The sequence below is a fragment of the Zeugodacus cucurbitae genome, chromosome 5, assembly GCF_028554725.1.
Source record: "Zeugodacus cucurbitae isolate PBARC_wt_2022May chromosome 5, idZeuCucr1.2, whole genome shotgun sequence".
NCBI classification, from domain to species: domain Eukaryota; kingdom Metazoa; phylum Arthropoda; class Insecta; order Diptera; family Tephritidae; genus Zeugodacus; species Zeugodacus cucurbitae.
In genome coordinates, this window is record NC_071670.1 from 56,388,402 (window position 1) to 56,415,143 (window position 26,742).

The following is a 26,742-nucleotide window of genomic DNA, read 5'->3' on the forward strand; positions in this document are numbered from 1 at the left end:
AGGATACATATGTATATGACTTATTGAATAAAAATGGAGAGAAGAATACTGAAAATCGTACAATATTATTTAAAAATTATAAAAACAGAATGCGAAAGTAGTTTTTGAAGCATATAAAGCACAAACATTTGAGATGAAAAGCTATTATAGTTAGGGGAAAAGCTATAATAGTCATCAGTCATGCAAGTCTAGCTTTTACATTCTTCAAATACTCTTAGTTTAGCTTCTCAAATTTTAGTTTTTAGATATTTCAAGTTATTTTGAGTTTAAAATTTAGTTTTCTAAAATTTGACAAAATTTTGCCACAATTTCTTCTCAATATTATAGAAAAGAATCATTGAAATTAATCTTATAAAGTGTGTTACACAATCTCGAATTTGAATGAAATTTTATTTTGCTCAGCAACTTTCGAAATTATTCGGTTTGGTTAAGCTTTTCACTGTTTGTTCATTAATAATTTAGTATAAATATTCATACATGGTGTATATGAGATATTCTCTAAATTTAGAAAGGTGTTGACTCTTAGCTAAACGAATTTAAAATTATATCTAGAAATATTTGATTTTTAAAGCCCTTCTCCATTTAAAATCCAAAAGATCCTCAGGTGGAAAGAGATTATACCATTTAAATCTACAACTTTTGTTTTGTATTTTAACTACAGTGGAACTTCTGTAACTCGAATCACCATAATCCACAAAAAAATTCGAGTTAGAGAGACTTCGAGTTATAGAATTTTCATTAAAACATATAAATTTTCAAAAAGTTGTAAAAAATAGATTTATACACTGTTTTATTTATTGATTTCGCATAAAGTTTTATGTACATGCGTTAAAACATGTATTCTGTAATTTTATTTGTTGCAGTTTGCTATTATTGGTTCTTGACGTCTATATCCCATGCCTTTGTTAGATGATGTATGCAATCTATATGTGGATTATATTTTTATATAAAGGGACTCTTTTAAAATTCTACATCGATAGTAAAATTTTAAATTTTGTATAATGCCCTCGTCGAAAAGTTCGATTTAGGAAGGAAATTTGTATGAAAGTTGCCTTCTATTGCCTCTTCAAGAGTTCGAGTTATGGAGAAGTTATAGAAGTTCGAGCTATGGAAGTTCCACTGTATTTAGTAATTTTTATTTTCAAACATTTGGACAGGGCAAATAAGGAGGATCCCTCAATAAATCAGTTCGCTATAGATATTTTTATAGAAATTCATTATATTCGGACGTCTCTATCTTTAAAAGTCCTACATTGACTTTAATGGACAGTCACTTACCTTAAGGGGACCCCACCCACATTCTCGATTTCAAATTTTGACGATTTTCAATGGGCTGTTAAATGAACATAAATTATTTTTTAAGGTTGTAACTTTGCATACATGTTGTTTTTTGTGATCAAACAAAAGCCCTTCTTTTCGGCGGCGTATGTGATTTCCGCTCACTGGTACACCTGAAACCAAAAATTCCAACGGGATTGAAAAGAATACATGTTTGGGTCTTTTATGAATTTCGCATAAAAATTAACAAAATGGCGGACCTTTGAACATTTATTTTTGTAAATCGCCTTTTTTTTCAGCCACAAATCAAGTGGAAAAATAAAGAAGAACTTCATCGACTTCTTCGCCGTCGCCTAACGCTTCCACCATAAATCGGCTATATCTTAAAGAGTTTTTAAATTTTCACTTGAAATTTTAAAGGAATATTCTCGAATAGTTATAGGTTCGAATTAAATTAAAATCGATTTTTGAATGGGGGGTCCCCTTAAGTACCAATTTTTTGCTATGGGAAAATATCCTTCTACGAAAAATTAACTAAAAAACTATAGAGTGGCATCAATTTTACTCATAAGAAATTTATCAAACAACGAGAGTTCCATACTATTTTCAGTAAATTATTAGTATAAAATTCGAAAAGAAGAAATTTTTTCAATCAAAGAAGGACTTAGGCAGATTTGTGAAGACAAACAAGTCTGACTTCAGTAGTCAGCATTAAATATTGTAAATATTGGTCTCGTTGATGCCTACGTCAAAACCTACCCCCCTATTGCAAGTGTCGACTCCAGTCGATTTAATTTTGCTATTGTGTAATTTGATCGACAAAATTCAAAAATTGTCTTAAGATTGATACATTTTTGTCAACAAATGAGCGATTGAAAAGCCTGTAGTCGACAATCGCCCAGTAGTCGTTTATCTTCCCCTGTCGACACTCGCAATAGGCGTTATTTTAGAAAATATTCGAAAGACACGAAATATGCCTTCTTTGCCAACATAAATATTTGCTTTATCTAAAAATGTTTACGGAATTTTTGGAATCCATATCCTCTACATAGATAATATAATTTATGTAATTTTGCTTAAAACACGCAAATTAACAACAAATATAATTCGGGTCGATGAGACCCAGCGCTTCATTTTATGAGTTAAAATATCGTTTAGTAACAAGAAAAGTTCTATGATACTTACAGTATAATTTAAATTAATTAAAAAAAAAAAACAAATTTTAAATTTTAAATTTTTGAGAAATTAGATTTAGATTCTACTATTTTCTTGAGATCACATAATTATCAACTAATTGTCATTATTATTATTAGTACATCTAGTAAATACTGTTTTTGTTTCTGTATTAACTACAATAGAATATCATATGTTCCTAAACTCAATTTTAAATTCTTTAATAGCCGAGACACACAGTAGTAACAATACTATTGATCGTACGAATACCAGATGTGTGTCCCCAAATACCAGCACTTTACCATGTGAGCAATGTAGTATTTTGCTGTTAACAATATCAGCATTTTTTTGCGGTATTTCACTGAACACAGCTAAAAATAGGTAAAAAACCTAGGTGAGAGCTTATGTACAAAAGCTTTTTAAAATATTTTACTTTTTGTTAAAATTATTTAAAAAAAAATAAATAAAATGGAAAATAAAATTTTTTTTCAAAACGCCTGGGTCATGTATCGCCGTATTTTGATTGCCGTAAGTGACGGTCTTTTTAGATACATTTCAACTACTTCTGTTTTTTTTGTGCAGAAAATATATATTTTTTCCATTTTTTGTAATTTTCAAAATTGCTTTCTCCATTACCCATATGTAAATATTTATTGTTTAAATTTTTTGAATATCTGATGTCTTTGAAACAAAGTTGGTATTTCAGTTTACTACAAATCGATGTGTGTTAATGTATGTAGTAAACTCAATACCATAATATTTTTATCATGGTATTTTTACCACATGCGTGTTTCGGGTATAAGAGAAAACTTATTTTTAATAAAATACATAGTTCTTCGAAATTAGTTCTGAAAATTTTACCATGTAGAAAGCAGAAATTTTGCTGTCACATCACAAAATTTCTAATATTTAAAAAACAGACTGAAATATATAAATATTTTCAAGTCTAAAAAAAATTATTTTATATTATTTTATTGGAATTAATTAGAAGATTAGAGGTTTAGAATTTTGATTCCAAAAATTGTTATTCTGCTTAATTATTTATATTAATTTTCGTTACCACTATTGTATTCATTTTCATACGCATAATTGCGAATCACATATTTTCTTTAAATTTAAACAGTTTGCACTTCATTTATTCACTAAAAATACCACAATCTTCAGCACTTGAAATAACAGTGACAATTTTCTAAAACAACATTTTCCTAAAATATTAAATTTATTTTAAAACTATTTGTACTCACCGCACGTGCTTCGGTACGCGTGCCAAACTGGCTTAACCCCAAAAGGATGACCAACCAAAACTGCAACGATGCGACGTGCTGCAGTGACATTTTGTGCAATATTTTATAACGGTGACTTTGGCAGACGAAAATAGAAAACACTATGACAAAGCGCACAGGAAATGTAGGTTTACTTTGTGTTTTGTATGTTTGTTTGTTTGTTTGTATGCGAAATATTAAAGCACACGCACACAGACGCGAGCGTCTCCTAACTGTAAGCAAACACTGAATAATATTTGGCACAAATTCAACTTGGCTTTTTGCTGCTATGCACACAATTGTTGTTGTTGTTGGCCAATGAATGTAGAGCGTAACACTTTGTGTTTTCACTAGTTATTGTTGTTGTTTTTTATTTAGACTGTTGCTGTAAAAAATATACATAAATAAATAAATAATAAATAAACACACGTGACTAATACACACACAGACAAACAAAAACACAAGGCGACGCTGGCAAAACGGAACTGTCAAAAACGCTTTCGGCATTTATTTATGTTTGCCTTTGTGTGTATGTGTGCGTTTGTATTTGCATGCAGTATAAGCCATAAGTCAAAATGCCTTTCACTAACGAAAAAACAAAGCACAACAGCAGCGAGGACGCTTAGGCTTAACAAGCAGCGACACACACACACACATACACACAAACACTTTAACAAAAACACTTGTGCCGAAAAGCGCCGCGGGTCCAAAGCGTACTGATGCGCGTGTTGAAGCAGCAATTGTTGTTGCGTTTTTGTCGACTGACTGCCTACGGTCTGTCTGTCTGTTTCATAGTCTGATTGGCTGCCTCAACTAACGGTAAACAACACAAGCTCATATGGAAGTCAAATGCTGCCGGCACAGAATTCAGTATTTATTTGCTTTATTATTATGTCACTAACATAACACTTTGATATTTACATTTTCAATGACATAAATAGCCGAACTCACACTTTTCACACGAAAATAGACTCTATTGAATTGTTTCCAGAAACGCCACTGGACACTCGATTTACAGCGAAGTTGGCTACCGCACGCGTTCGCTGCCCGTTTGTTTCTGCTGTGCCAGACATGGCGACGCTACTTTAAAAACCGTTAGCACATTGAGTGCTTCGTGCGCCTTCCGACAAATGGTGAATTCGCCGCGCCGTAAGCTATGCTACACGGCGAATTCAGCACACGAAGTGTGACGGCGCTCTCAACTTCATTTTGCACTCGCTCTCTCAAGGACATTTTGCTGCCGCAGCCACTGCCGCTGTTGCTGCTGTCAACTTGACAAATTCCACTCCGCTTTTTTCATCGCACATTCCCTTGCACATGGACTTTCGTGTTTTTGTTGCGCTTCGGTTGTTTTTTGTGCTGATTTTTCGCGTGTTGCATATTTGTTTTTGTGCGGCTTTTCGTGCTTAACTGCACTTTGTGCGACTGTTCTTTTGTTGTTCTTCTTCTATATGTGTCTGTGTGTGTGCGTTTCTTACATTTATTGCCTTTGCGCTACTTGCTTGTTATTGCTTTTTTCATTTTGCACTGTCATCTCAGCGCTCAGCTGTTTTACTAAAGTCAAGTAACGGTATATTTCCAAGCTTTACTCCTTCCGTTCGCCTTTTTATTATCCTTTTCATCTAATAACGGTACAGTATACGCATATGTTCTACTCACAAATTTCTAATTGTAATTTTGGTCATCATGCTGGCATGTTTGCTGCCAACCACCCACACGCCGTCAGCAAAACACATTCTTTCATTTTCATTTTCATTTTCATACGCATTTTTAATTTTCTTGCTTTGACTGCCGTATCACTGGGTATGCACATACATATCTGTAGGTGCGTACGTCCTTTTGCCATATTGTATATTAGTGCGAAATTTCATTTTTGCTCGTCTCATGTCAGCTGCGCTCGTTTGTTTTTGTTTTACTGTAACTGGAAATGTCCTGTCAACGCCAATGACACTTGGCTTCGGGCATATTTCTTTCACTGAATTTCCTTTGTCACACACACACACAAAAACGGCACGGACATGCGGAGAAATGCTTTTAAAGCTTTTACATGAAGTCCATGTGATCCGCTCAGCTAGTAAGCTAGCTTCTAAAGCCAGCGTGCTTATGAAAAGCATGTACTATATAAATGAGAAGCAAAAAATGGTAGCTCATTTTGTGTTAAAGCCACGTGTAATGAAATGTGGAGAATATGAGAAAATCAGTACCGACTAGAATGGAGTTATTGAAGCAATTATGCATACTAACCTCGCTTAATTGAATTTGTGAGACATACAGTATGCTCAATTCTCTTCGTCCTGTATGCAATTAACCTGAACACTGATAATTTTAATTGCTCGCTTAATTGACCAAAAATTTAAAAGTTAAGATGCAAATTTGACAACTTTTTCATCATAATGGATCAATTTTTTATGTTATTTGTAACTGAATCGGACGAATCGAATACCATGACATCGTAGTCCTGTGGCCGTTCTATTTACCCTTCTACTGCTAGTTGATGATGCACAACTTTTGGATTCAACAAAACGGTTGTCATCACCTTTCTAGCCGATATGACAGTCTTCATCTTCTTCAGAGTAAGTTCGTCATAAATAATTAGGCAGCACGACGTTTCTCCGCATACCTGGCCTTTGTTGGGCAACATCAACTTTGGCATCTCCTTTTCCCTTCTATTTTGTAGCCAAACTCAGGTTACTCGACTTGGTTCGAGCAGCTGTATTAGTGCTTACCTTTTTTTCCAGACCAAGATTAGCTCCTGCCTTTGCGATATTTTTTAATCTCTTTAGAAGGAGTGCCGGACTCCCGTGATTTTTTATTGATTTTATTAGTTTGCTCATATTTTGGAACCACGAGTGTGGGGGAAAGTACATCCACTAGCGCATAGCCCTCGCTACGCAAGTATGGGTAATGAGGGCGCCATGTAATTGTAAGCTGCCTTCGGACTAGGCTATTTAAGGGCCCCTGCCGGGCTAATCATCGGCACATGACACCTTGATCCAGCCCTTCTTTGTATGCCCTGCCATAGTAAGACTACACTTTTGAATGCTGTGCTACTGAGGTGCAAACTTTATCTAGAAACCTTCCGACTACAACATGTGCGAACTGTTTCTAGCCCGTTCATACCCCAGTCGTGACTCTTTGGTATATATTACCAGTCGACAACATCTGGAAAGGCTCAGCGGTGTATTTTTGCTGAGCTAACTAACCGGTATGCCAATATGAGATCGTCGACTTTTGCCACATTATCATCAGTGGTAGCAACTCGAAATTTCGGAGTATCTGAGAGTGATTCAACGAAAATTGGCATGCGACCTATTAATATTCGTTAAACAATTTTTGGCGATTACCACAGTAGGAGAAAACACATCATGTAGCATGGTACACAGCATAAAAGTGTTCATTAATTTCACTGCTCGTGCCCATCGAAAAACAAGAACATATTCAATACGCTGTGAAAATAAAAAAAATCAGCCTGATGTCTACTCTTTTGACAATGGCGCGATAGAGCTGTGAGGCTTAATACTCCCGTATATTACAAACATAGCTATCATATTATGCTATCATCACTGCTCCTATCTAAGGTATTATCATCGACTATTCTCTCTCTTTTTTTAAGTAATTAAATCTGAAATAAAATAGGCGAACAATTACCAATAAATACCAATTGAAGGAGAACTTTTTGCTCTCATTGGTCGCATTCGAAACTATTATTATGTTTTAAATATACATATATGGAGTGTGATTAAACAATTGATCGAATGCATGATTCTGAAGCGACCCTTTACATGAAGGTACCCATTAGTGCCACATGGAATTTGCAAAGAATTTAATTTTTTTTTTAATTTATTGAAAAAGTGCTTTATTTAAAATTCTTATGAGATAAAGTTCTTTTACATCTGTTTTACTATACATGCCGACATAAAAAGTCAAAGAGCCAAATATAAAACAAAACGAATTTAATGTTACGTATACGCTGTGTATCACCATCAGGACATAATTAAAACACGATTTGATTGCAATTAAGTAAATTCAGTGCGTTGATGGAATAAAGGTAATGACAAAGAGACGAAATAACAAAGAAAAAGTTAAAATTAAATATAAAGTAAATGGTGTAAGTGGAGTCCCATATAAGTTTTAATGGCAAATTAAACTGTATGATATACACTTTGATGCATCACCAACCCGAATTATATTAATTTCTCTGATTTATTATAAATTTATATTGAAATCTTTATGTATGGATATTTATTGAAAATTTGCTTTAATTTTTGTTTTGTATTTCCAATACAACTCAATTCAAAACAAAATCAATATATTTTTCACGCATGAAGAAAACGTTGGATTGCTCAAAATGCGTAAGCCAATGAAAGCATGCTATGCATTAATAGATATTACAAAAGTGCTAAAAGCACAGACGCTGTCTCATACACAACACCCTCTCCTATACCATCAACCTTTATCAGATGTATAGAAAATCCTCGTGCTATTGATTGCAATCACTTTTTGGCGCCAGCAAAAGAGCAGCGTAGCAAATAGCCGCATCATATAGGTCAGCCACCTACACTCACTCACAGATGCTGCTGCTCCTTTTTTCGTTTTTGCGTTTTCTCTTTTCGCATTTAGCTAAAAGCGTCTAACAAATGATGTGCTTAGCCCAATTTACTCGGCAATAGACGGCTGCAGTTACTTTTTTCTTGCATTTTATATTTTATTCATTCGGCTGCCACTTTTCGTTCTTTTTCGATTTTTTATGCCAATTTTTTTATTTGTCTATCTTTTATTCAATGCCGCAGTTAAGCAGTTAAAATGTTCTCGTTTATTTTTTGTTGTTGTTGATTTTTTTTTTGCATTTTGCGCAATGAAAGTCACTGCCATTTGGCGCTAAAACAAATGTACAGCCATTAAACGGTGTATTGCGTGTAAGCAATGAGCCACGTGGGACATTCATCAAATGCATGCGAGTTTGCTATCTATTTCAATTTAGATCGAAATTTGAAATTTGAATGAGGCGATTTTTTTTATTTTCGTTCGAAGTTTGCAGGCTGTGAATGTGTGTTCGTAAGTAATTACCCTCAATTTAATCACCTTCAATTAATATTGACTATATTAAAAAAAAATGGAAAATGGATATTTTAAGTTATCAATAATTAGGGAATGGTTGTTATAATACACCAAAGATATTGTTTTAAATAATTTCTGCACTTCCTTTTTTGCTCCGTTTGGAACTTCTAAACGTGCTACAATGATTAACATAATTCTCGTATAAGTCTATCTGGCTATCTGTCTCTAATTATTAGTCTCCTTACAAATTCTATGCAGACTTTTTTAGACTGTTCAAAGGATAGATAAAATCATCTTGAAGTGATGTAAACTTCCGTAGTAATCAAGAAAGTCTATTTGAACTAGTCCAAAGATATTAAACTAATTTATGGGATTTGTTGCTCAAATCAAAATGTTAAAACCGTTATTGTCTTTTCGTCTTCGACTTAAGGCGTCATCCTTAAGGTGACGACCTATTTTATAGTGATTTTTTAGAATTGTTTTAAAACTAGTATTTATCAGTTATTACCATATGTATATTTCAACAGTATAATTATAAACTTCAAGCTAAAAATATTGTGTAGAACATGAGTTACAGCGTTCTGAACACCCTCGCCTTGAAAAAATGGGCTCACACTTCCTCCACGATGCCGGCTGATGTGTTAATCGGAAACGAAAAAAGTTATCGGCGTTTTAATCTGTAAGCTTTAATTTTTGCATGGAACGCGCTACGATTTAGTGAATAGAACAAAAATTGGACATTTTAAACAGAAAAAATTGTGGTTTTAGTTTTTTTTTTTGTTATAAAAAATCGAAGCTTTTTGATTTTTTTTTTAATAAAATAATAATAGAGCGTTAAATGGGTTTACATGTGCTGAATGTAAAGAAAAGTTTGAAAAACATGATTTTGAGAAAAACGCGTTCAAAGTTTCCAGTTGCCAACTGAGCGCATGGGATAGCTCCGTATTCTAACTGCTGTATCTTTAAAATTACTTCGAATTTCTGAAAATCACTTTAGTTAAGTTAGCAATTTATGAGATTTTTTTTTTCTTTTTGAGACCATCACATGGGATCACCATCTTAAAGAAGTATAAAACAATCAAACAGAATCAAGAGCATCATGGATATAGCTTAATACCGCAATCAATCTTTCAATCATTTTTTATATAATTCCTATAAGCAAAGAAACATACATTTTTAGGACATCGAAATACTTTGACTTCAGGAATAATTCAAAATTTTGTGGTTCTAGCCTCATAACGAAACCAAAATCTTAAACATATTAAGACGATTTAGAAGATACCTCTTATACTAATATGAGACAAAACTATTATACTCTCTTTAGCAACTTTGTTGCGAGAGTGTAAAAAATTATTAAAGATATTATCATTGATGAGACTATTTTCCCGGGAACCAATAACCTTTACTGAGCGCTTTATGTCACTGAAATACATCCTCAGTCAATAAAGACCAAACCCAACATCATCGAGTTTTTTTTATTTTGCAAAATAACGTGAAACCTCTCTGGGACGGACACTCACTGTCGCACGATTTTTGTCCGCCCAAGGAAGCCCAAGAAAGGGTCATTTGTTGTAAAAATTTAATGAAATAATGTCCGATAGGAGAGGTTTCCATTTTCATTTCCATTACGACTATCAGGAAACGTACTTATTATTTTGTAATGCTCTACGTTATTAGTAATAGTATAAGCAGATTTCGTGTGGATTTGCTGTGAGATTCTTGAAAATATATGAAAAGTCACAAAACAACTTTCTCATACACTGTAAATCACTTCTTGGTCTTAACCACCAACTCCATATCCGAGGGATATGGATTTGATGAGACCAGATTAAAAGATTGTAAATTATGCTGTGGAGTTTCAGTATAACGCCTACATAACTTTGAGTGTGACTTAATAACTATCTATCTATATCTATATAATTGAAATTTAGGACAACTTATTTTTTAATGTAAAGATATTCATAAACACTTCAAGCTTTTCGTTGTGACTTTAAGTGCCATTTATCTAATGTGTAATAATTTTAAGCTAAGCTAGAGGGTTTTACATGTACCTACACATTAAACAAATAGGTTTTCCTTAATTCCTTTCTTGTAAGTTTCATAATAGGTAAATGCTACTTCTAAAAAATCTAATGAGCCTGATTGAAAACTAAGAAACACAAACAGAAAATGAATCCCTAGAACGCAAGGCTTTTATCATAATGAAAAGGCAATTCTCTATATCTATGTGTAAATATACAGACATACATACCTATCTATCTTCAAGACTTTCCTTATACTGTACATCAACTTATCTAATTGAATGAGTTGTCCTTTTCGGTAAAAAACATTTTTTCGTATTTCTACTTCTTCTTCTCCTTCATTCTGAGTAAGGTTAACTGTTATAAATAAATTTACAAGCAAGTGAAAAACTTTTGTTGTAGTTGTTTGTTTGTTTGTTTTGACCAAATTAAATGTCATGATCCTTTTACGCTCGGCAACATAAAAGTTAACCACATAAATGGTCAACCCGCATTGAACTTCAAACTAATTTTGCAGTGTCACGCACAAATACAAATACAACACATACATACGCGCCGCTGCGTTGACACACAGTCAAACTTCAACTTAAAACTAAAGAAAGAATGAAGAAGGAACTTTTTGTAATTTCTTTATTTTCTTTGAAACAACAGTTGCCGAAGGACAGAGATGAGGTTGGAAGGAGTGTTGCCACTGAAATTTTTTTATGAAATTTTTCTCAATGCTTTTTCTTACTCCTGCAGGTTATAAAAAACCAACAACAACAACAGTAAAGCGTCTACTTAGCGAAGTACATAAGCGAAAAGGAGGTACGCAAAAATATTTCTCCGCTTGTTGTGGAGCCAAAAGGGTGAAATGTAGTGCCGGCAAGCAGCTGTGTTTGCCTTATTTAGTATTGGGCAATTTGGCACTCGCAATTCGAGCAGCGTCCAGTTAGTGCGCACTTAGCACAATTTTTTCTCCACTGTTCGCTGGGATTTTTGTTTTTCCAGTTTTCTCTGTTTCACTGCACTTTGTTCATTTTGCGCTTCCGCTTCGCTTTTAATGTATGGCTTTTGCTCGCGCATTGATGACCGCTATAAAACTGTCGAAGTGCAGTAATTTTCCTGCTTCTCTTATTTAGTAGAGCTTTGAATTTTTATTTTGTTTTTAAAAGTTTCCATTTTCCACTGATTTTTACTGCCTCTCATTGTTTCTGCTTTTATCGTTATTTTTCTATTTCACGTTGTTGTTTGCCATTTGTCTTGTCGGTACGTTGGTGGATTTCATTTTTTTTTCGTGTTTTTTCATATGGGAATCAAGTTGAAGTGAATGGGAGAATAATAATGGTGCTCACCGGTAAATACACTTGGAGAGATGGTTTAAAGGTTTATGTGAATGGTAATTCATTTGTTGTAGTTTTTGAAAAATTGTTACTTTCATGTTGAAGCAATAAAAATGACTCGATTATTAATTTCCATCGCATACATTCACAAGCTGATATATAAAGTTGACACCAAGTCGTATATACCTATTTTATTAAATTATAGTTACATTGCTTTATAAAGTTTGGATGCTTTCGGACAGATTTCAACCGATGGAGCAAATCCATTTTTCTTGAACTAGTGATTTTAAAGATGCTCCACAATTTGTGTTTATTAACCTTTCCATTATTTGTGTCGCTTTCTCTATCATGATATATTTGATATCAAACTCTGATTTGAGACTACTTTTCGAAACCCGTTTATAAGGACGGGTGTAGATCAAGTTATATCAGAGCAATGTTTCACCATCATGGTGGGCTCTGTTGCAAATATGATTGTAGCTCCAAATTCCGGATCTGCTGTTCATACAATAAGGTAATTTTTTCCTCATTAAGGGGTTAGGTGGATTTCAGAGTCTAAAAACAAGGGTATTTTCTATTTTTTTTTTTTTTAATGTATACAGTCACATATTTAATTTATACAATTCAGCGTATCAAAGATACGTGTTTAAATAGTGTTTTGTGAAATTTTTATTTAAAGATTCCTAAAACTCAGCTCAGGCCCCTCATCTCCAAGAAAAAAGTTCTTACGGTGGACATCATAACTCATTTTTGGTTCATCCAAAATCAATAAACCAAAAATATTTAGAAATTAATATAAATATTTAGATAGTATATGGATAAGTCTAGTTAATGAACGAAGGAAAAAAATATTAAAATTTGAATTTTTGACATAATTTTAACCAAAAAATTCACTTTTTTGTTCAAAATTTCGGCATATATTTGGTCGAAAAAAATTTGTGTAATAAAGATAAAAAAATCCTTCGTTCATTAACTAGATAATGCTATTCCAAAGATGTGTGCAAAATTTGAACAAAAGCGCGCCATAACTTTTATCACGATATCTCATATCCATCGACTTGAAAAATTAAGTTTTGAGATAAATGCATTTAAAATTTTACATTCGTACTGAGGTGGTCCGATGGGCGGATATTCCAAAGTGTATATCTCTTAAAATATTACTCGGATTGATTTGATATATTTTAAACTTATTACACCGTTGAATAAGACAAACATTTTCTTTAAATTTTTCAAATTTTGAAGCCCACCTAACCCCTTAACGACCAAAATTGACGTAGATCATTACTTCAGATTAATATTTCAGTCGAACTCCGCACTTGAGTTAATTTATTTAAATCGACAGTTCATTCATTACCTTCCCGACCTAAAAATCGAAAACTAAATCGTTTTCGCCGTCTTACAGTGACCACTTACGGTTTATTCCAGTATCTTTTCTACATCATGCATCTAACGTGTACTCTCTAACAGTTAGTTAATGGACTCCACAAATACTATAAAAATTCCAGGTACTATTTCGAGTAGTTAGTCTAACATCGATATGAAAAATATTTATTTCGTGAAGTATTTATATAGTTATATAAAGAATTAATAAAATTCCATACTAGCCGTAAAAGAACTCCGAGGACGCTCATAAGTGGTTGTTACGGACGAAAAGAAAAAACTAAAAATTTATTTGGATAATGGTTAGTTGATAATAATACCTAAAGACAATTTATGGATGGAAAGAAATGTCATATCAATTGGACCTAACAGTTTCCACCAAATTCATAGTTGTTTTTAAACGATTCCGTAACTTTAAACTTTATCACTTTTATTGACAGCTTCGAACTAATAAGTCTTTCTCTCTGCTCCAATTTTCTTCGATAATATTACAAAATCATTTCTGTTTTATACACTCGGTTTCCGCTTTTTAAAAAAGTTTTTAAATTATCTTAACAATATATACGCTGTTATTTAGTTCAAGAGAGCGAAAGCTTAAACGAAGTAAGCTATAAATATAAAATGTACTTTAAGGCTCGTCGGAGGGAGCATTTATGCGCTGATATCATATGACACTTGGAACTGAGAGGTGGAAGCTGAGCTATTAGTGACCCCACAGTGTTAAGCTAGACCAAAACAGAACAACAATAAACACCTTAAAGACAGTTTAGAACAAAAACTTACCGAGGCACACTACTTGGCTTACGTGCTAATGTGTCTTCCTAGTAAAGAGAGGTACAAAACTTTTTTGCTTTGAATGTGAACTGACAGCATACGCACTTTGGTTGCCAAAATTGGCTTAAAGTAGACGCAGCTAATGCTGGAAGGTCATTTCGACGGTATGCTTGACGCACGGACTAGCTCTGAGTGGCTTGGAAGCTTCACTTATTCGCTGAATATCCGCTTACCCGACAGACGAACCGTAGGGCGAATGCGCATCCAAAGTGCTGCGAAACATTTGTGTCACTTTGCAATTTTACTTAGCTTACTTGTCAGGGCAGAGGGCAAGGTGCGGACTGCACATCAACTCTAATGTATTAAGAAGTGGCCAGCAAAAAGAATAAAACAACGGAAGACCAAAATCAAAATACAAAACACAAAACATGGAGTGCTCCGAAAATGAACACTATCATCGACAATGCGTAGGCAACCGAAAAAGTTCGTCAACACTCGTTTGTGTTCATCATCATCATCAGCAGTAACAACAATAATAGTAACAACACCGACGAGACGTGACGTGACGTGACGCTGCAAACGTCCTTCGACTGGCAATTGTCGAAAGACGAAAGGCTAAGCATCGGAGAGGAGTTGCCTCCCAAGCGGCAGACAGGCCAGCCGAAAGTAACGAAAAGTATGCGCTTTGTAACAACAAATGCGGCTACAACAACGGTGTCGGTAGCATAAGTGCTATCAGAGCGGTATCAGTGTGCAAGTCACGTGACTCGTTACGCGCATCAAAATTCTGGCAACGCATCACTGGCGCGCACTCCAATTACTCATACACACTCACTCACACCACATATCCTATGTCTGGATCATAGATCTTTGTATATGAGAAATCAGGCAAATCTCTTTTCTTCTCCAACAAGCATGGCTTAACTTTTCAAAAAAAACTATTTTGAAGAATGATAATGAGGAAACGAATAGCGAAATACTCGTTTGTGGGAAGTGGAGTAAAGTAAGGCAACGTTCAGATAAAGATTGATGCATTTCTTTGAAGTTGAGACGCTTAGATTTTAGAATTTTCAGGAAAATCTTTAGTGTACTTACATGAAGGGCTTTTTAATAAGAGCGAAAGCGTCAATGAAGTTCTTTATTCTCGAACTCGAAGGAACTCGATTTCTTTTGCATGGCCATCGCGAGCAAAAGTCCAGACGCTGAACCCAATTTTCGACGGTTTTCAAGCATAAATCGGTTTATACTGCTGCAATCTCACGGTCGATAGTCACGGTCACGAAGTTCATCAATCGTTACATTCTTGTTGGCACAGATCAGAGGAAAAAGTCTAATGGCGTCAAATCGCACGACCTCAACTGACTCGGCCATTTCATGAGATGACACGCTCACCAAACTTGATTTTAAATAAATCGATTGTGACATTCGCTGTGTGGCTTGTGGCGCTGTGCTGTTGGAACCACATATTTTCCAAGTCCATATCATTCAATTCGGTCCAAAAATATTGGGTTATCATTGAGCGGTAGCGATTCCCATTCACAGTAACGTGTTGGTCTTGATCATCATGGAAGAAATACAGCTTAATGATGCCGCCGGACAATACACCGCACCAAATCGTAATTTTTTTCGAGATGCAAAGGTGACTCATGGAATACGCGTGGATTACTGCCTGACCAATAACGCATATTTTACTTATTGGTGAAGCCATTCAGCCAGATTTGGGGCTCATCATAAATTTTACATAGCGCTCTTAAAGTTAGAGTCAGTGGCCCCGTATTTCAGTAGTAAATTTTAATAATTTCGACTAATTGTTGGATCGTATTACATTGTTCAAAGTTCGACAGTGTAGGATTAATAACTATTTTTCCTTACTTCTTTGTGGGGAGTCTTCGCTACTTCTTCTTTATTCATTCGGTTGTTAAATGCGTTTATGCTGGAATAGCTCATGTAGCATACCTGAAAGAGGTAACTAAGGGAACCTTATTGGGAACATAGTATACTTACTTCATCATCCAAGTCGCTTATACATATTTTAGAATACTTCATAATATAGCTACATTCCTGATGATGTTTATAAGAAATCTTGTGTATTTCAAAGAAGTTACGCCCAAGTAGACTTTCCAAGATCTTTTGTTGTCTGAAGCGTCTGTTACACTTTGTCGACTACATATCTCCATACCTTATTCAGCTATCCATTATTCGCTAAGTTCGATGAGAAACTCTCAACTTTAGTCTGGGTACAAATGATCCAGTGATATTTTTAAAAACTAAACTGATTGCAGATGAGTACTTCTCTCTCCAATATATTTTAATGTTGGCATATGCGATCTCCAATATGTCCAAGTATCTCAAGTCGCTTTCTGCTTCTTCAATCACACATTCTGCACAAACTGTTGTCTTCCACATTTATTTTATCTGGTTTGTGTGTAAAATCTAAATAAGTATCTCGCATTGCTACAACACTGAACGACTTGACAGTTACACTGAGTTTCTTAATGTCCTGCAATCAAGTTATTCCTCATGCTGTCGCCGTGCCGTCTCCCTCTCTCTCTCTCTTTGTCCAACTGCCTGCCAACATGGTGTATTGTCAATGGATTTAAGACAAGTTGGCAGTTGCCAGTCGCCATTGTTGCTTTGTGCGCTGAGTGATGCTCATTATTTTGTCATTGCGGCAACATCAAAGCCAACACACGGCTTCTTAGCAAAGTTGCTATTACGCTTAATGCATTATTTCTTTCACTCGCAATACACATGTATGTATCTATGTCTGTACATATTTGTTGCAAATTACTTTTGTATTTCTCACAAGTCCCCTTCCTCCTTTTCCCCCCATTTGATTTGTTTCAGTCGTCCAACTTGTTCTTGCAACATTCTGTTGCCTGTTGGTCACAAAAATGCACAACACGTTGCCAACGTGATCAGCAACTGAAATGAGTTATAGTGTGCACTCAAGCAGGGTATACAATAACAACAACAATAGCAATAAAAATAAAAATAACAAGTTCTGTGTGTGCTCGTATGCTCCGTCTTGTTCGCTGGTCGGTTGAGATTATGTTGACACTGAACTGGCAGGCGCTGTCAACTTTAATTATCGTCGCTTTTAAATTTCATCATCAGCAACATAAACAGTTACGGTAACAAGTTGCCTGCAACAATGGCGGCACAATGTGTGCAGCTTGAAGTTTAAATCAAACAAAAAGTCTTCGCCGTCTCATTATGTGGCCGTTGCTGCGCTCATTGTTGTAGATGCAGCTTCTGCTGCTTCTTATTGTCTTGCTTGGAAGTTGTTATTAATTAGCGTTCAATTAAGTACGCCAGGGACCACGTGTGTGCAAGGAATGTGCCGGAAAGGACCTTAAAGAATTTTAATAGTTTGTACCTATAGTATTGCTGTTATTTTAAAGACGAAAACGACAGAAGTTTGATTCACAGTTTGATCAACGTGAAAATCTACGTAAGTCAAGATTACTTTTGTAGAAACTTTTTTTGTTATGAAAATGTTATAACAGTCTCAAAACATGGTTGAAAAACAGGGCTCAAGCTCTCTCAGACTATATTGATCCCCATAAGTATAGAAACCCGTGGATACCATTACTAGAACCAAGAACTTCGCAAGACAACCGAGATTACAAATTTCCCGTAAGATATATTGAATTTGTGCTTCTTTCATAATATTAAGTTAAGCTCTTAGAAAACCAGAAAAAGGAAATCTGTCAGGGCACAAAAGTTCATATCAACCTTGTATTGTGTGGTTAAAAGCTCAGCTATAAAGCCTTTATGAAAGCTGCTTTTTAATTTCATATTGAGTCAAGAGCTCAAGTGGAATACGGATCAATTTCTATGGGGCGGTATTTTATGAAAAAACGGAGAAATAACGAAATTAGCGATCTAATTTCAATGTGCAAATATGGAAACTTTTATTTAGATTTTATATCATACCCACAGTAGATCATTCGATTTTCAAAGGCAAAGTCAGAGCTACTGAGGTACGAATTTTTTACTCAACATAGAAAAAATTACAACTTCTCGTTCTACTTAATTACATTTCTACGTAATGTTTCACAATAAGTAACCAACCAACAACAACCACAATCAATAGCAACACATAAATTAGGTTACTATGAAATATACTAATAAAATGTGAAAGCTAAATTTTTACAACCCGCATCCCCTACGCGAACAGCGGACAGTATAAATTCGAAGCGACGGAAATCCGCTGCATTGCATAAATTCTGTTAGCGCAACTGTTCAACCAATGTTATAATTTTATACTGCGCATGCTCTGTAGGAAAAATGGAACAAGCCAATCAAGTGTAGAATTATATTTAATTTTCGTATCAGTCTTGGATAGTAAACCACAAAATATTAGAGCATAATTATTATATATTTCTTCACTTGATCTAGGCACATAGTTGCATTAATTCTCTCGTGGTGACTATGTTACTTTTCGAGTTTTATACTACAGATTTTTAAAATTCATCGGTTTCGCTTGAAAGTCGCTACTCGGGGGTTTTCGAGGTCGCTAAATATGAATCCGGTGTCGAGTTTTCAAAATTCAAAATGGCGGATCCAACATGGCGGGGTATTTTTTGAAAAATTCATCGGAATCGCTTTAATTTCGTAACTCGCGAGTTTTCTGTGTAGCTAATTAAGAATACAGTGTCGGTTTTTTTTAATTCAAAATGGCGGATCCAATATGGCGAATTTTTAAAATGTGTCCCCCATATTGGTTCGCCATTTTGAATTTTTAAAAAGTAACGTCAAATTCGTAATCAGCGATCCCGAGAACCCCCGAATATCGAGATTCAAGCGATTCTGAAAAATGTTTCAAAAACGAATCGGTCGTGTTGGATCCTTCACTTGGAATTTGTAAAAGACTGACACCGGATTTGTAATTAGCGACCTCGAAAATCCCCGATTAGAAAGTTTCAGGCGAATCCGATGAATTTTAAAAATCGCTGTCCACCATATTGGTTTTCTGGGATTATCTCAAAATTCTATTCTGATGGGGTTAAATGGACCTCGGATTCGGATTCAGCGATCCCAAAACCATATGGTACAAATAGTACCCTCAGGTCATAACACATTTTTTTTTGTGTATGTTATCAGAATATATTTAGAATTGTTAAATTTCCCAGCAGAGTATTAGAGAATACATTAATTACATGCATCGCTCATAAAAAACGGTGAATTATAATTTGAATGCAACATGAGGCAAAAACTAAATTCCAAATAAATTCGAGTGAATTTTTCAGGAAAAATTTCCCTTATCTTCCCGGCATTTGCTTTTTTCCCTCGGTTTTTGTAGCATACTTTTAGCTGTTTCACTTATTTCCACAATCATTTTTTGCCATTTTTACATTGTTGTTGTTGCCCGTGCGTTGAGATAGTTTGAATGCAGCAAATGCAGCAGATGCTTGTGTGTGCGGGGGTGGCGGTGAGGTTTTGGCATGTGGCTGCGGTTTGTTGCAGCTGAGTTGCGCTGCACAAAGTTTCACAGCCAGCTAGCGCGGCAATAACAACACACGAGGGTGGACATTATGGAAGCAAACGGTTGGGCGGTTGCTGTGGATGCAGCAGCGGAATTCAGTCACTAATTATTGTTATTATGCTTTTTCTACAAATCTAATAATAAAAATACGCCATCTTGGCCAGCAGGAGGCTGAGAGCACATGAAGCGGATTCTTGCTGGAGCTTGAACTAATGCAGGGCGACGTTGCAATATTTTCTCAACAAATGTTGCCATCGTACGTCACATTGTTGCTGCTGTTACTATGTTGTTGCAACACGTTGTGGCAAGTTGTTGCAATTCTGTTTGTCTGCGGTTATATCTTGCTGCATCTTGCTTTTATTTTGTTGCTAAATCGCATTCTTTTATTTCATTGTGGTTTGTAATGTAGTTTTTGTTGTTGGTATTTTTCTGCGATCCACGCTATCGTTTTTCCTTCGGCTTAGTTGTTTTGCAGCTGCTTCCATGGGTTGCTACCACATTTCAGTGCCAACCGCACAACTAATAGTTGCATATTAGTACAGTGTGGCGCTTTTGGCGAAATCGTAATTATATTTTTCAATTTTAGAAAAGACAGATTTATATTCTTCGTCTTTTTATGTAATTTAACTTCTTACCAGTTCCGTTTGTAGACAATTTGTTAATTAGTTAGGCCAAGTAACGCCTGGAAACTTTTTTCTCTCCCAATAATACATTTTGTTTCATTTTCTGCGGTCATGTTAGAGCTCGTTTTCAAATAATTTATCAATACGAATCATTGGACGAAGGAACAAAAGTGAAATTGGTTTTTTGTATAAGTTATTTCGAAGACATGTCTAAAATTTCATCAAGATCGTTTGAGTAGTTCTCGAGAAACCTTAATAACCGATTTTGAAAACACAGTTTTGAGAAAAACTTGTATAAAGTTTTGAGTGACTGCCGAGCCACCTTGGAGCGCGCAACTTCTCCAGACGGTATCTAAAAAACTATTACTCGTATCGACTTGGACTTAGGAGGATATTCTCGAGAAGTTGTAGAATTTAATAATAACAATAAATATCGGTTTTTGAAGTCGTCAAGCCCATGTGAGTGCTGGCCTTCATATTTTTATGGCAAGGCCCGCGCCTCAGATCTGCAATTTTGATCCCCACAATATGTTGCATTAGGTTCTATATTTCTCTTCTCTAGTTCATATGATTAACTGTAGATAAGAAATCCAATGAGTTTGAGCTCTGTTTTAACTTATGCGGGACAGTCAAGATGAGATGTTTGAGATGGTTCTACCGCGTATTCTTTTATTCTGTTAGCAAAGTGAACAATAGACTCCTTATGTTTATTTTTAACTAGATAAGGTCCCTCCTAATCTATCATCATGTCATGATCTTATGAATTTTTTGTTAGTCCCAATAAGACTAATTGTGTCACTTAATGTTTATAAAATCCATTGTAAAGTCAAAAGAACGTTCGGAAATTATATCATTCGGTTTTTCGCCTTTATAAAGGCTTGTTTCAACAATATCTTTGCTCTATTAACGCTTCATGTAATCTAGTGTATTCATACTTTTCTATTTTTTTTTATTTATTATCACTCAAATTCAATAAAATAATATTTATCTGCTGAGAACACTATATTCGAGGTTGCTAAGTATTATATAGCTTCGTTGAATGTTGTTTTTTTAATTAACTTATTATCATTTTAACCTCAATATTATCCCATTACACCTTTGAGTCCCCACTGTACTTAATGTTGTTAGCCAACTTTATCAATTTGTTTGCGCGAATCACAACCGCAATAGCAAGAGGTAAAGGAAGGAATACACACGTAGTCCAGTAGCGGAGTTGGGATATGGTAAATTATGACAACACAAAAAATTATTACAAAAAGTTTTTGAAAAATAAAAGCGTGAGAAACTAGGTATTTTGTGCGACCTGTAGGAAAAATATTAGGAAGACTGAATGAGATGAAGAATTATCAAGGTATGCAAAATGTATAATGAACTCTTTGGATGAGAATTGAATGAGAGTGTTATGATGACGCCATCCATAGAGATAGACCTCTGATATTGTTGAAAATGTAAAACGTTAAATTTGATTTATTTACACCAAGTTTTCGACAGACTGTAATATGGGTCTGGGTTGCGAAGACTTCATAAATTTTTTCAGAGGACCACATTTCGATCAGATTTCCTAGAGACAATGACAACAGTTCTGCATTTGTTGCTCCAACATTCCCAACTTTAGCATTCAAAGGCATACCTACGCAGATGTTCGAGTTTAAAAAAAAAACCGTCGCTCTAATTAATATTCCAATTTAAAAGTAGATTTTCACAATGGTTGCAAGACACAATGCCACAGTAAAGTTTTTGCACTTAAAGCGGCAATATCTGTTCTACCTATGAGCTTGAAGCGGTATTTCTCGTTGTGATAGTGTGCGATTCCTTCCATACATTGCGGTAGGTGGCAACATGCTGTGTGCCACTTTCGCATAATTGTTATTTCTACTTAATTCTACTTTTTGTCAGTAAGTTGCAAAAATAAATGGAAATGATAGACGATAGCAGATAGTGGAGTGCTTGCGTGGGTGGTGCAGTTTAAAGTCCTAGCTGTTATTTAGATATAATTAGTGAGAAAAGTATTATTTTAACTATAAGAGCTACCGGTCTACAACTTTGCTTCCGCCGTTTTCCAATAGATGTCTCTAGGGTCAAGCACTGGTCGATTAAATCGATTTTTTTTATATCGATCTTGGACATTTGTGTCAACATTAACCCAACAAAATTTTGTAGAGATCTGTTTGCATCCCAAACTTATTCTCAGCTGAAAATGTCACTTTTTGAGTCGAATTTTCGACATTTGCGGTAAATTTTGTTTTTTTTTTTGAATTCCAAGAAAAGTGGGGCTTAGGCTCATCGGCATTTGTAACCGTTGTTATACAAAAACAAGAAAAAACGTTAACTTCGGCTAAACCGAAGCTAATATACCCTTCACAGGTGCATTTCTATTAGTAACTATGTGTTTAAGCAAATCTAAAGACGTAAGAAAACGTAAGTAAAAAAAAAGAAAACATTTTACTAATTCTTTTTAGCCGGGTTGTTTGCTAGAAACATTAAGGTTATATAGTTAACCGATCTGAACAATTTCTTCGGAGATTATATTATTACCTTAAGCAGTAATCCATGTCAAATTTCGTGAAGATACCACAAAAATGCGAAAATTTTCCATACAAGCCCTTGATTCCGATCGTTCAGTTTGTATGGCAGCTACATGATATAGTGGTCCGATATCGGCATTTCCGACAATTCCGCAGCTTCTTGAAGAGAAAATAACATCTGCAAAATTTCAAAACGATATCTTAAAAACTGAAGGACTAGTTCGTATATATACAGACAGACGGACATGGCTAAATCGACTCAGTTTAACATACTGATCATTTATATATATACTTTATAGGGCGTCGGAGGCCCTTCCTTCTGGGTGTTACAATCTTCGCGACAAACTTAATATACCCTGTTTAGGGTGTAAAAAGTCTTAAACTTACAAAAAAACGATGGAAGCAAAGTTGTAGACCTAATTTTTATTAAACACCAGTTTTTAAATCCATTTTTAACATATTGTCAAATACTTTCTAAATCCATGCCTTTATATTTTGATATGAGAACAAAATTTTAAAGTGGTCCCTGGGTTCTATCTAATGTCCAGTCTGTTGTTTGGACTAGGGTAGATGGAATGTCCGTATCTGGGGACTTGGGTCTCGAACGTGAGATCACTTGGACAGCTAAAGAAGATCAGTGCTTTGTGATGATAAGAACTTCTAAGTATGCATAGGAAGAAAATGGTCATCTAGAACCCTCCATTCGGATAGCTAGACTAGGTCACGGTTTTCCTCACTACTATCAGTCAAAAAAAGGGGAAGAGTTCACCCCCACATTGAATATATCTTCAGTTGGTCTAACCTAAAAATTTGAGTATAGATCTATGGAATAATCCGCGGGTCTTTACGAAGGGATGAAAACTCTATGTGTATTATATGTTCCCGGATTAGAATTATCTACAAAGAATTTTTTTAATTCAAACTCGTTTTTTTACTAAACGTTCTGCGAATATTCATTCCAGTTATTTAAATAGTCCATATTTCATTTTCAAAATTATTGTTGTAGTTGTAGTTCGCGTACGCTACAATCAGCCTTGGTTTATTGATTTTAATGAAATTAATTCATATGCTCACACCTACCAATAACTCGTCGCCGCTCGTTCGCTGCCCTTGCCTGCGTTCATACATGTGGCGGCGTCCATGCTGTGGTTGCCCAAACTCACCAGCGCGTTACCAGTCGTGGTGTGGCACGCAACGCCAGCTCACACCAGCTCATTGCCTGCCTTCACTATTTTCGGTCGACGGCGGCAGCTACTTGCCACGTATTTATTTGTAATTTTTTTCAACACGCTTTGCGGCTGCGGTTGTCATTTGTGGTTGTATATACACACATATAGATACAATTGTGACCTTTTTTTTTGCTGTCGTTGTCTATTTCGCATTTCGCACTATTTTTTAATTATTTCGAATTTAGTTGGGGACTTTCGGCTTTCGCAAATTGAGCTAGACAAGTATTTTTAATGAATGTGAAACCACATTTTTAACACAATGACTGAGATTTATGGAGTAGATTGAATTAGTCCAGCGTTTTTGCTAAACAGCATTTTAGTTTGGTTAGTATATTAGTTTATTTTGTAAATATGTGTTTGTTTCCAATGCTTACTGGATTTTATTATTCTAATTTAGGCCACAATATACACTATCCGTCATTTTTGTCAGTAAATTCAATGACATTTATTTAAAGGGCCTTATGTGATGGCCTAAAAAAGGTGATTTTTGGGAAGTTTTATTAATAAATAATACTTTATCAATTATTTCAAAATTTTAAGAATATATTTATACATGTTTCAAGAATATAAAGTGAAATTTTTTTCTTAAAAATAAATATTTTTTTAAATTATAGTTGATCTCCAACGGCTCGAAAAAAGGTCCTTCACTGCTGCAGTGATTTCTGCCTTCTCCGTGGATGAAATCTAAAAAAAAAAATTCTCGTTAAACTAGATAATATTGTCTGTACAATGACCTACGATAAAAAAAAAAATAAAAAATTGACAATATGGCGGCGTTTTAAAAAAAATATTAGATTTTTCCCAAATTTTTGGTCGTTTTTGGCCTGCCAAAATTCGATATTTGAACAGATCAAAAATCGATAGGTCATTGTGCGGAGAACTATATAAAGAACATGTAAAAAAAAATTCGATAGTGATCGGATCATTTCTTTTTGAGTAATTACTGCAGCAAATTCGGAAAATGCTTTTTCGAGAAAAACGCGTTTAAAGATAAAATGATCGTTTTCACTGTTACCGACGGCTGCTCTTTAAATTGCTATAACTCAAAAACTATTTGAGATATCGATTTGAAACTTTAATATGTTATTTTTAAAGGTGTAATCCACCGAAATATGAACAAAAACAAAAATCTATTTTTTTGAAATTTCAGACTAGGTGTGCCTCTTAATAAGTCAACTCCTATATTTTTTCAATTATCTAGAAGCCACGGGAATCCATATCTTCCCTAGAACCTTTTCAAAGGACGTTTTGGCATACTTTTCCCGTTAATTTTCAAAGTCAGAAGTTACGAATGTTCTCGTCTACTACTAACAGAAGATATAAATATATTTCTAAATAAAACATCTAATACATTAAGTCGACTACTCCCAATAAGCCTAGCTATTGATTCGTAGGCCTACGGGCCTAATGATCAGGTTTTTCATTGCAATTCTGGAAACGGTGTCATAATATCTGCATATATTCATTACAAAATGAAATTTGCTTTCATAATTTTTTGGTATATCAGATTTTCAGATCAGTAAATAACAGCATGAGAAGTTTGAATATGATCTAGTTTCAATCACCAACAAATTAGTTTGAAGCATAAACTATTAGCTGTCCAAGGTCTCAGTGCACTTTTTAATACTGCGCAATAATGTCATATTTTAACGCCTAAAATATCAATGTCCAATTAAAATTTTTCTCTAATGATGATCTTCGCTAATTATGTGCTGTTTTCATATTGACAAATTTAATAACGGTGGCAGACCAATAAAAACGGTTGTCATTCAGAAATTTCGCTTTTGATAACTCGAGTGAGTTGGTAGTAAATTTTCCATGATTGAAGTTGACAGTCTAAATAATCTTCCTCCCTTCTTTCCCTAATGTATCATGCTATCGAAATTTGGGTATTGTCAATTTTGCGTCATTGAATTTGACATAGTCAAAACCGCGCATTAGTCTGGGAATCTATAAATTCAAGCATTAAGTAATTATAATAATTCTCAAAGAAAGAATGAGATTTGAGTGACATAAGATATGACTTAGGATATCACCTTGTGGACAGATTTTTAGTCATATAAAATAGTGTAATGTGCATAAGAACTGATTTAAAGAGGAAGTGAAGTTTTTTAATAATTTGTTGATATCTAATTTTTGTTTTTCTATTTTCTCTTCTAGGTCTTCGGAGTACAACAACACACAACAATATCCTAACGCCATTCATATTAAATGATTTCGGCTTCACTACCTCACAAATAACGTCGGTAATGTCTGTGATGGGCCATTCATCACGAAAAAAATACTGTGGGATAATCGTGCCTTCTTCCTAACAGGTAAGCTCTAAAGCGGGTTTGAAGTAGTGCTAATTAGCAGTATACAGACAGATCTACATACAATTTACATTGAAATATGAAATAGTTTTGAAAACCTCTTAAAATCTGACAATCCTAACTAGCCTAGCCCGATTTATACAGAACACGTCTTTATTACACACTCTATTAAGGGGTTAGGTGGTAATTTATTTCTAAATATATACTATATAAAATCGTACATACACTGCAGTAATCACAACATAAAAAAGTTGAAGGGAATACAGATAGCAACGTCTGCGGCGGTTACCGGAG

The 26,742-nt window shown here is 34.7% G+C and overlaps 1 protein-coding gene and 1 long non-coding RNA gene across 5 annotated transcripts in view; one reads left to right on the forward strand and one right to left on the reverse strand.

Moving 5' to 3' along the window:
- LOC105209059 (mucin-2) overlaps positions 1 to 4,800 on the reverse strand; it is a 122,799-nt gene extending 117,999 nt beyond the window's left edge. The window contains exons 1-2 of one of the 3 annotated variants that reach the window (XM_011179228.3): positions 4,665 to 4,800; positions 3,696 to 4,098 (exon numbers count right to left, since the gene is read on the reverse strand). In XM_011179228.3, coding sequence (XP_011177530.2) covers positions 3,696 to 3,785 — 90 coding nt within the window. In that variant the 5' untranslated portion in view covers positions 3,786 to 4,098; positions 4,665 to 4,800. Of the gene's footprint in view, positions 1 to 3,695; positions 4,099 to 4,634 lie in introns of all 3 variants that reach the window. The other 2 variants (XM_029038226.2, XM_011179227.3) reach the window with 2 other exon arrangements.
- The window catches only part of LOC114803616 (uncharacterized), a 299,076-nt gene that overhangs the window by 271,218 nt on the left and 1,116 nt on the right, over positions 1 to 26,742 (forward strand). For both annotated transcript variants that reach the window (XR_008471609.1, XR_008471610.1), the window contains one exon: positions 26,297 to 26,451. This is a non-coding gene — a long non-coding RNA (uncharacterized LOC114803616). The remainder of the gene's footprint in view (positions 1 to 26,296; positions 26,452 to 26,742) is intronic.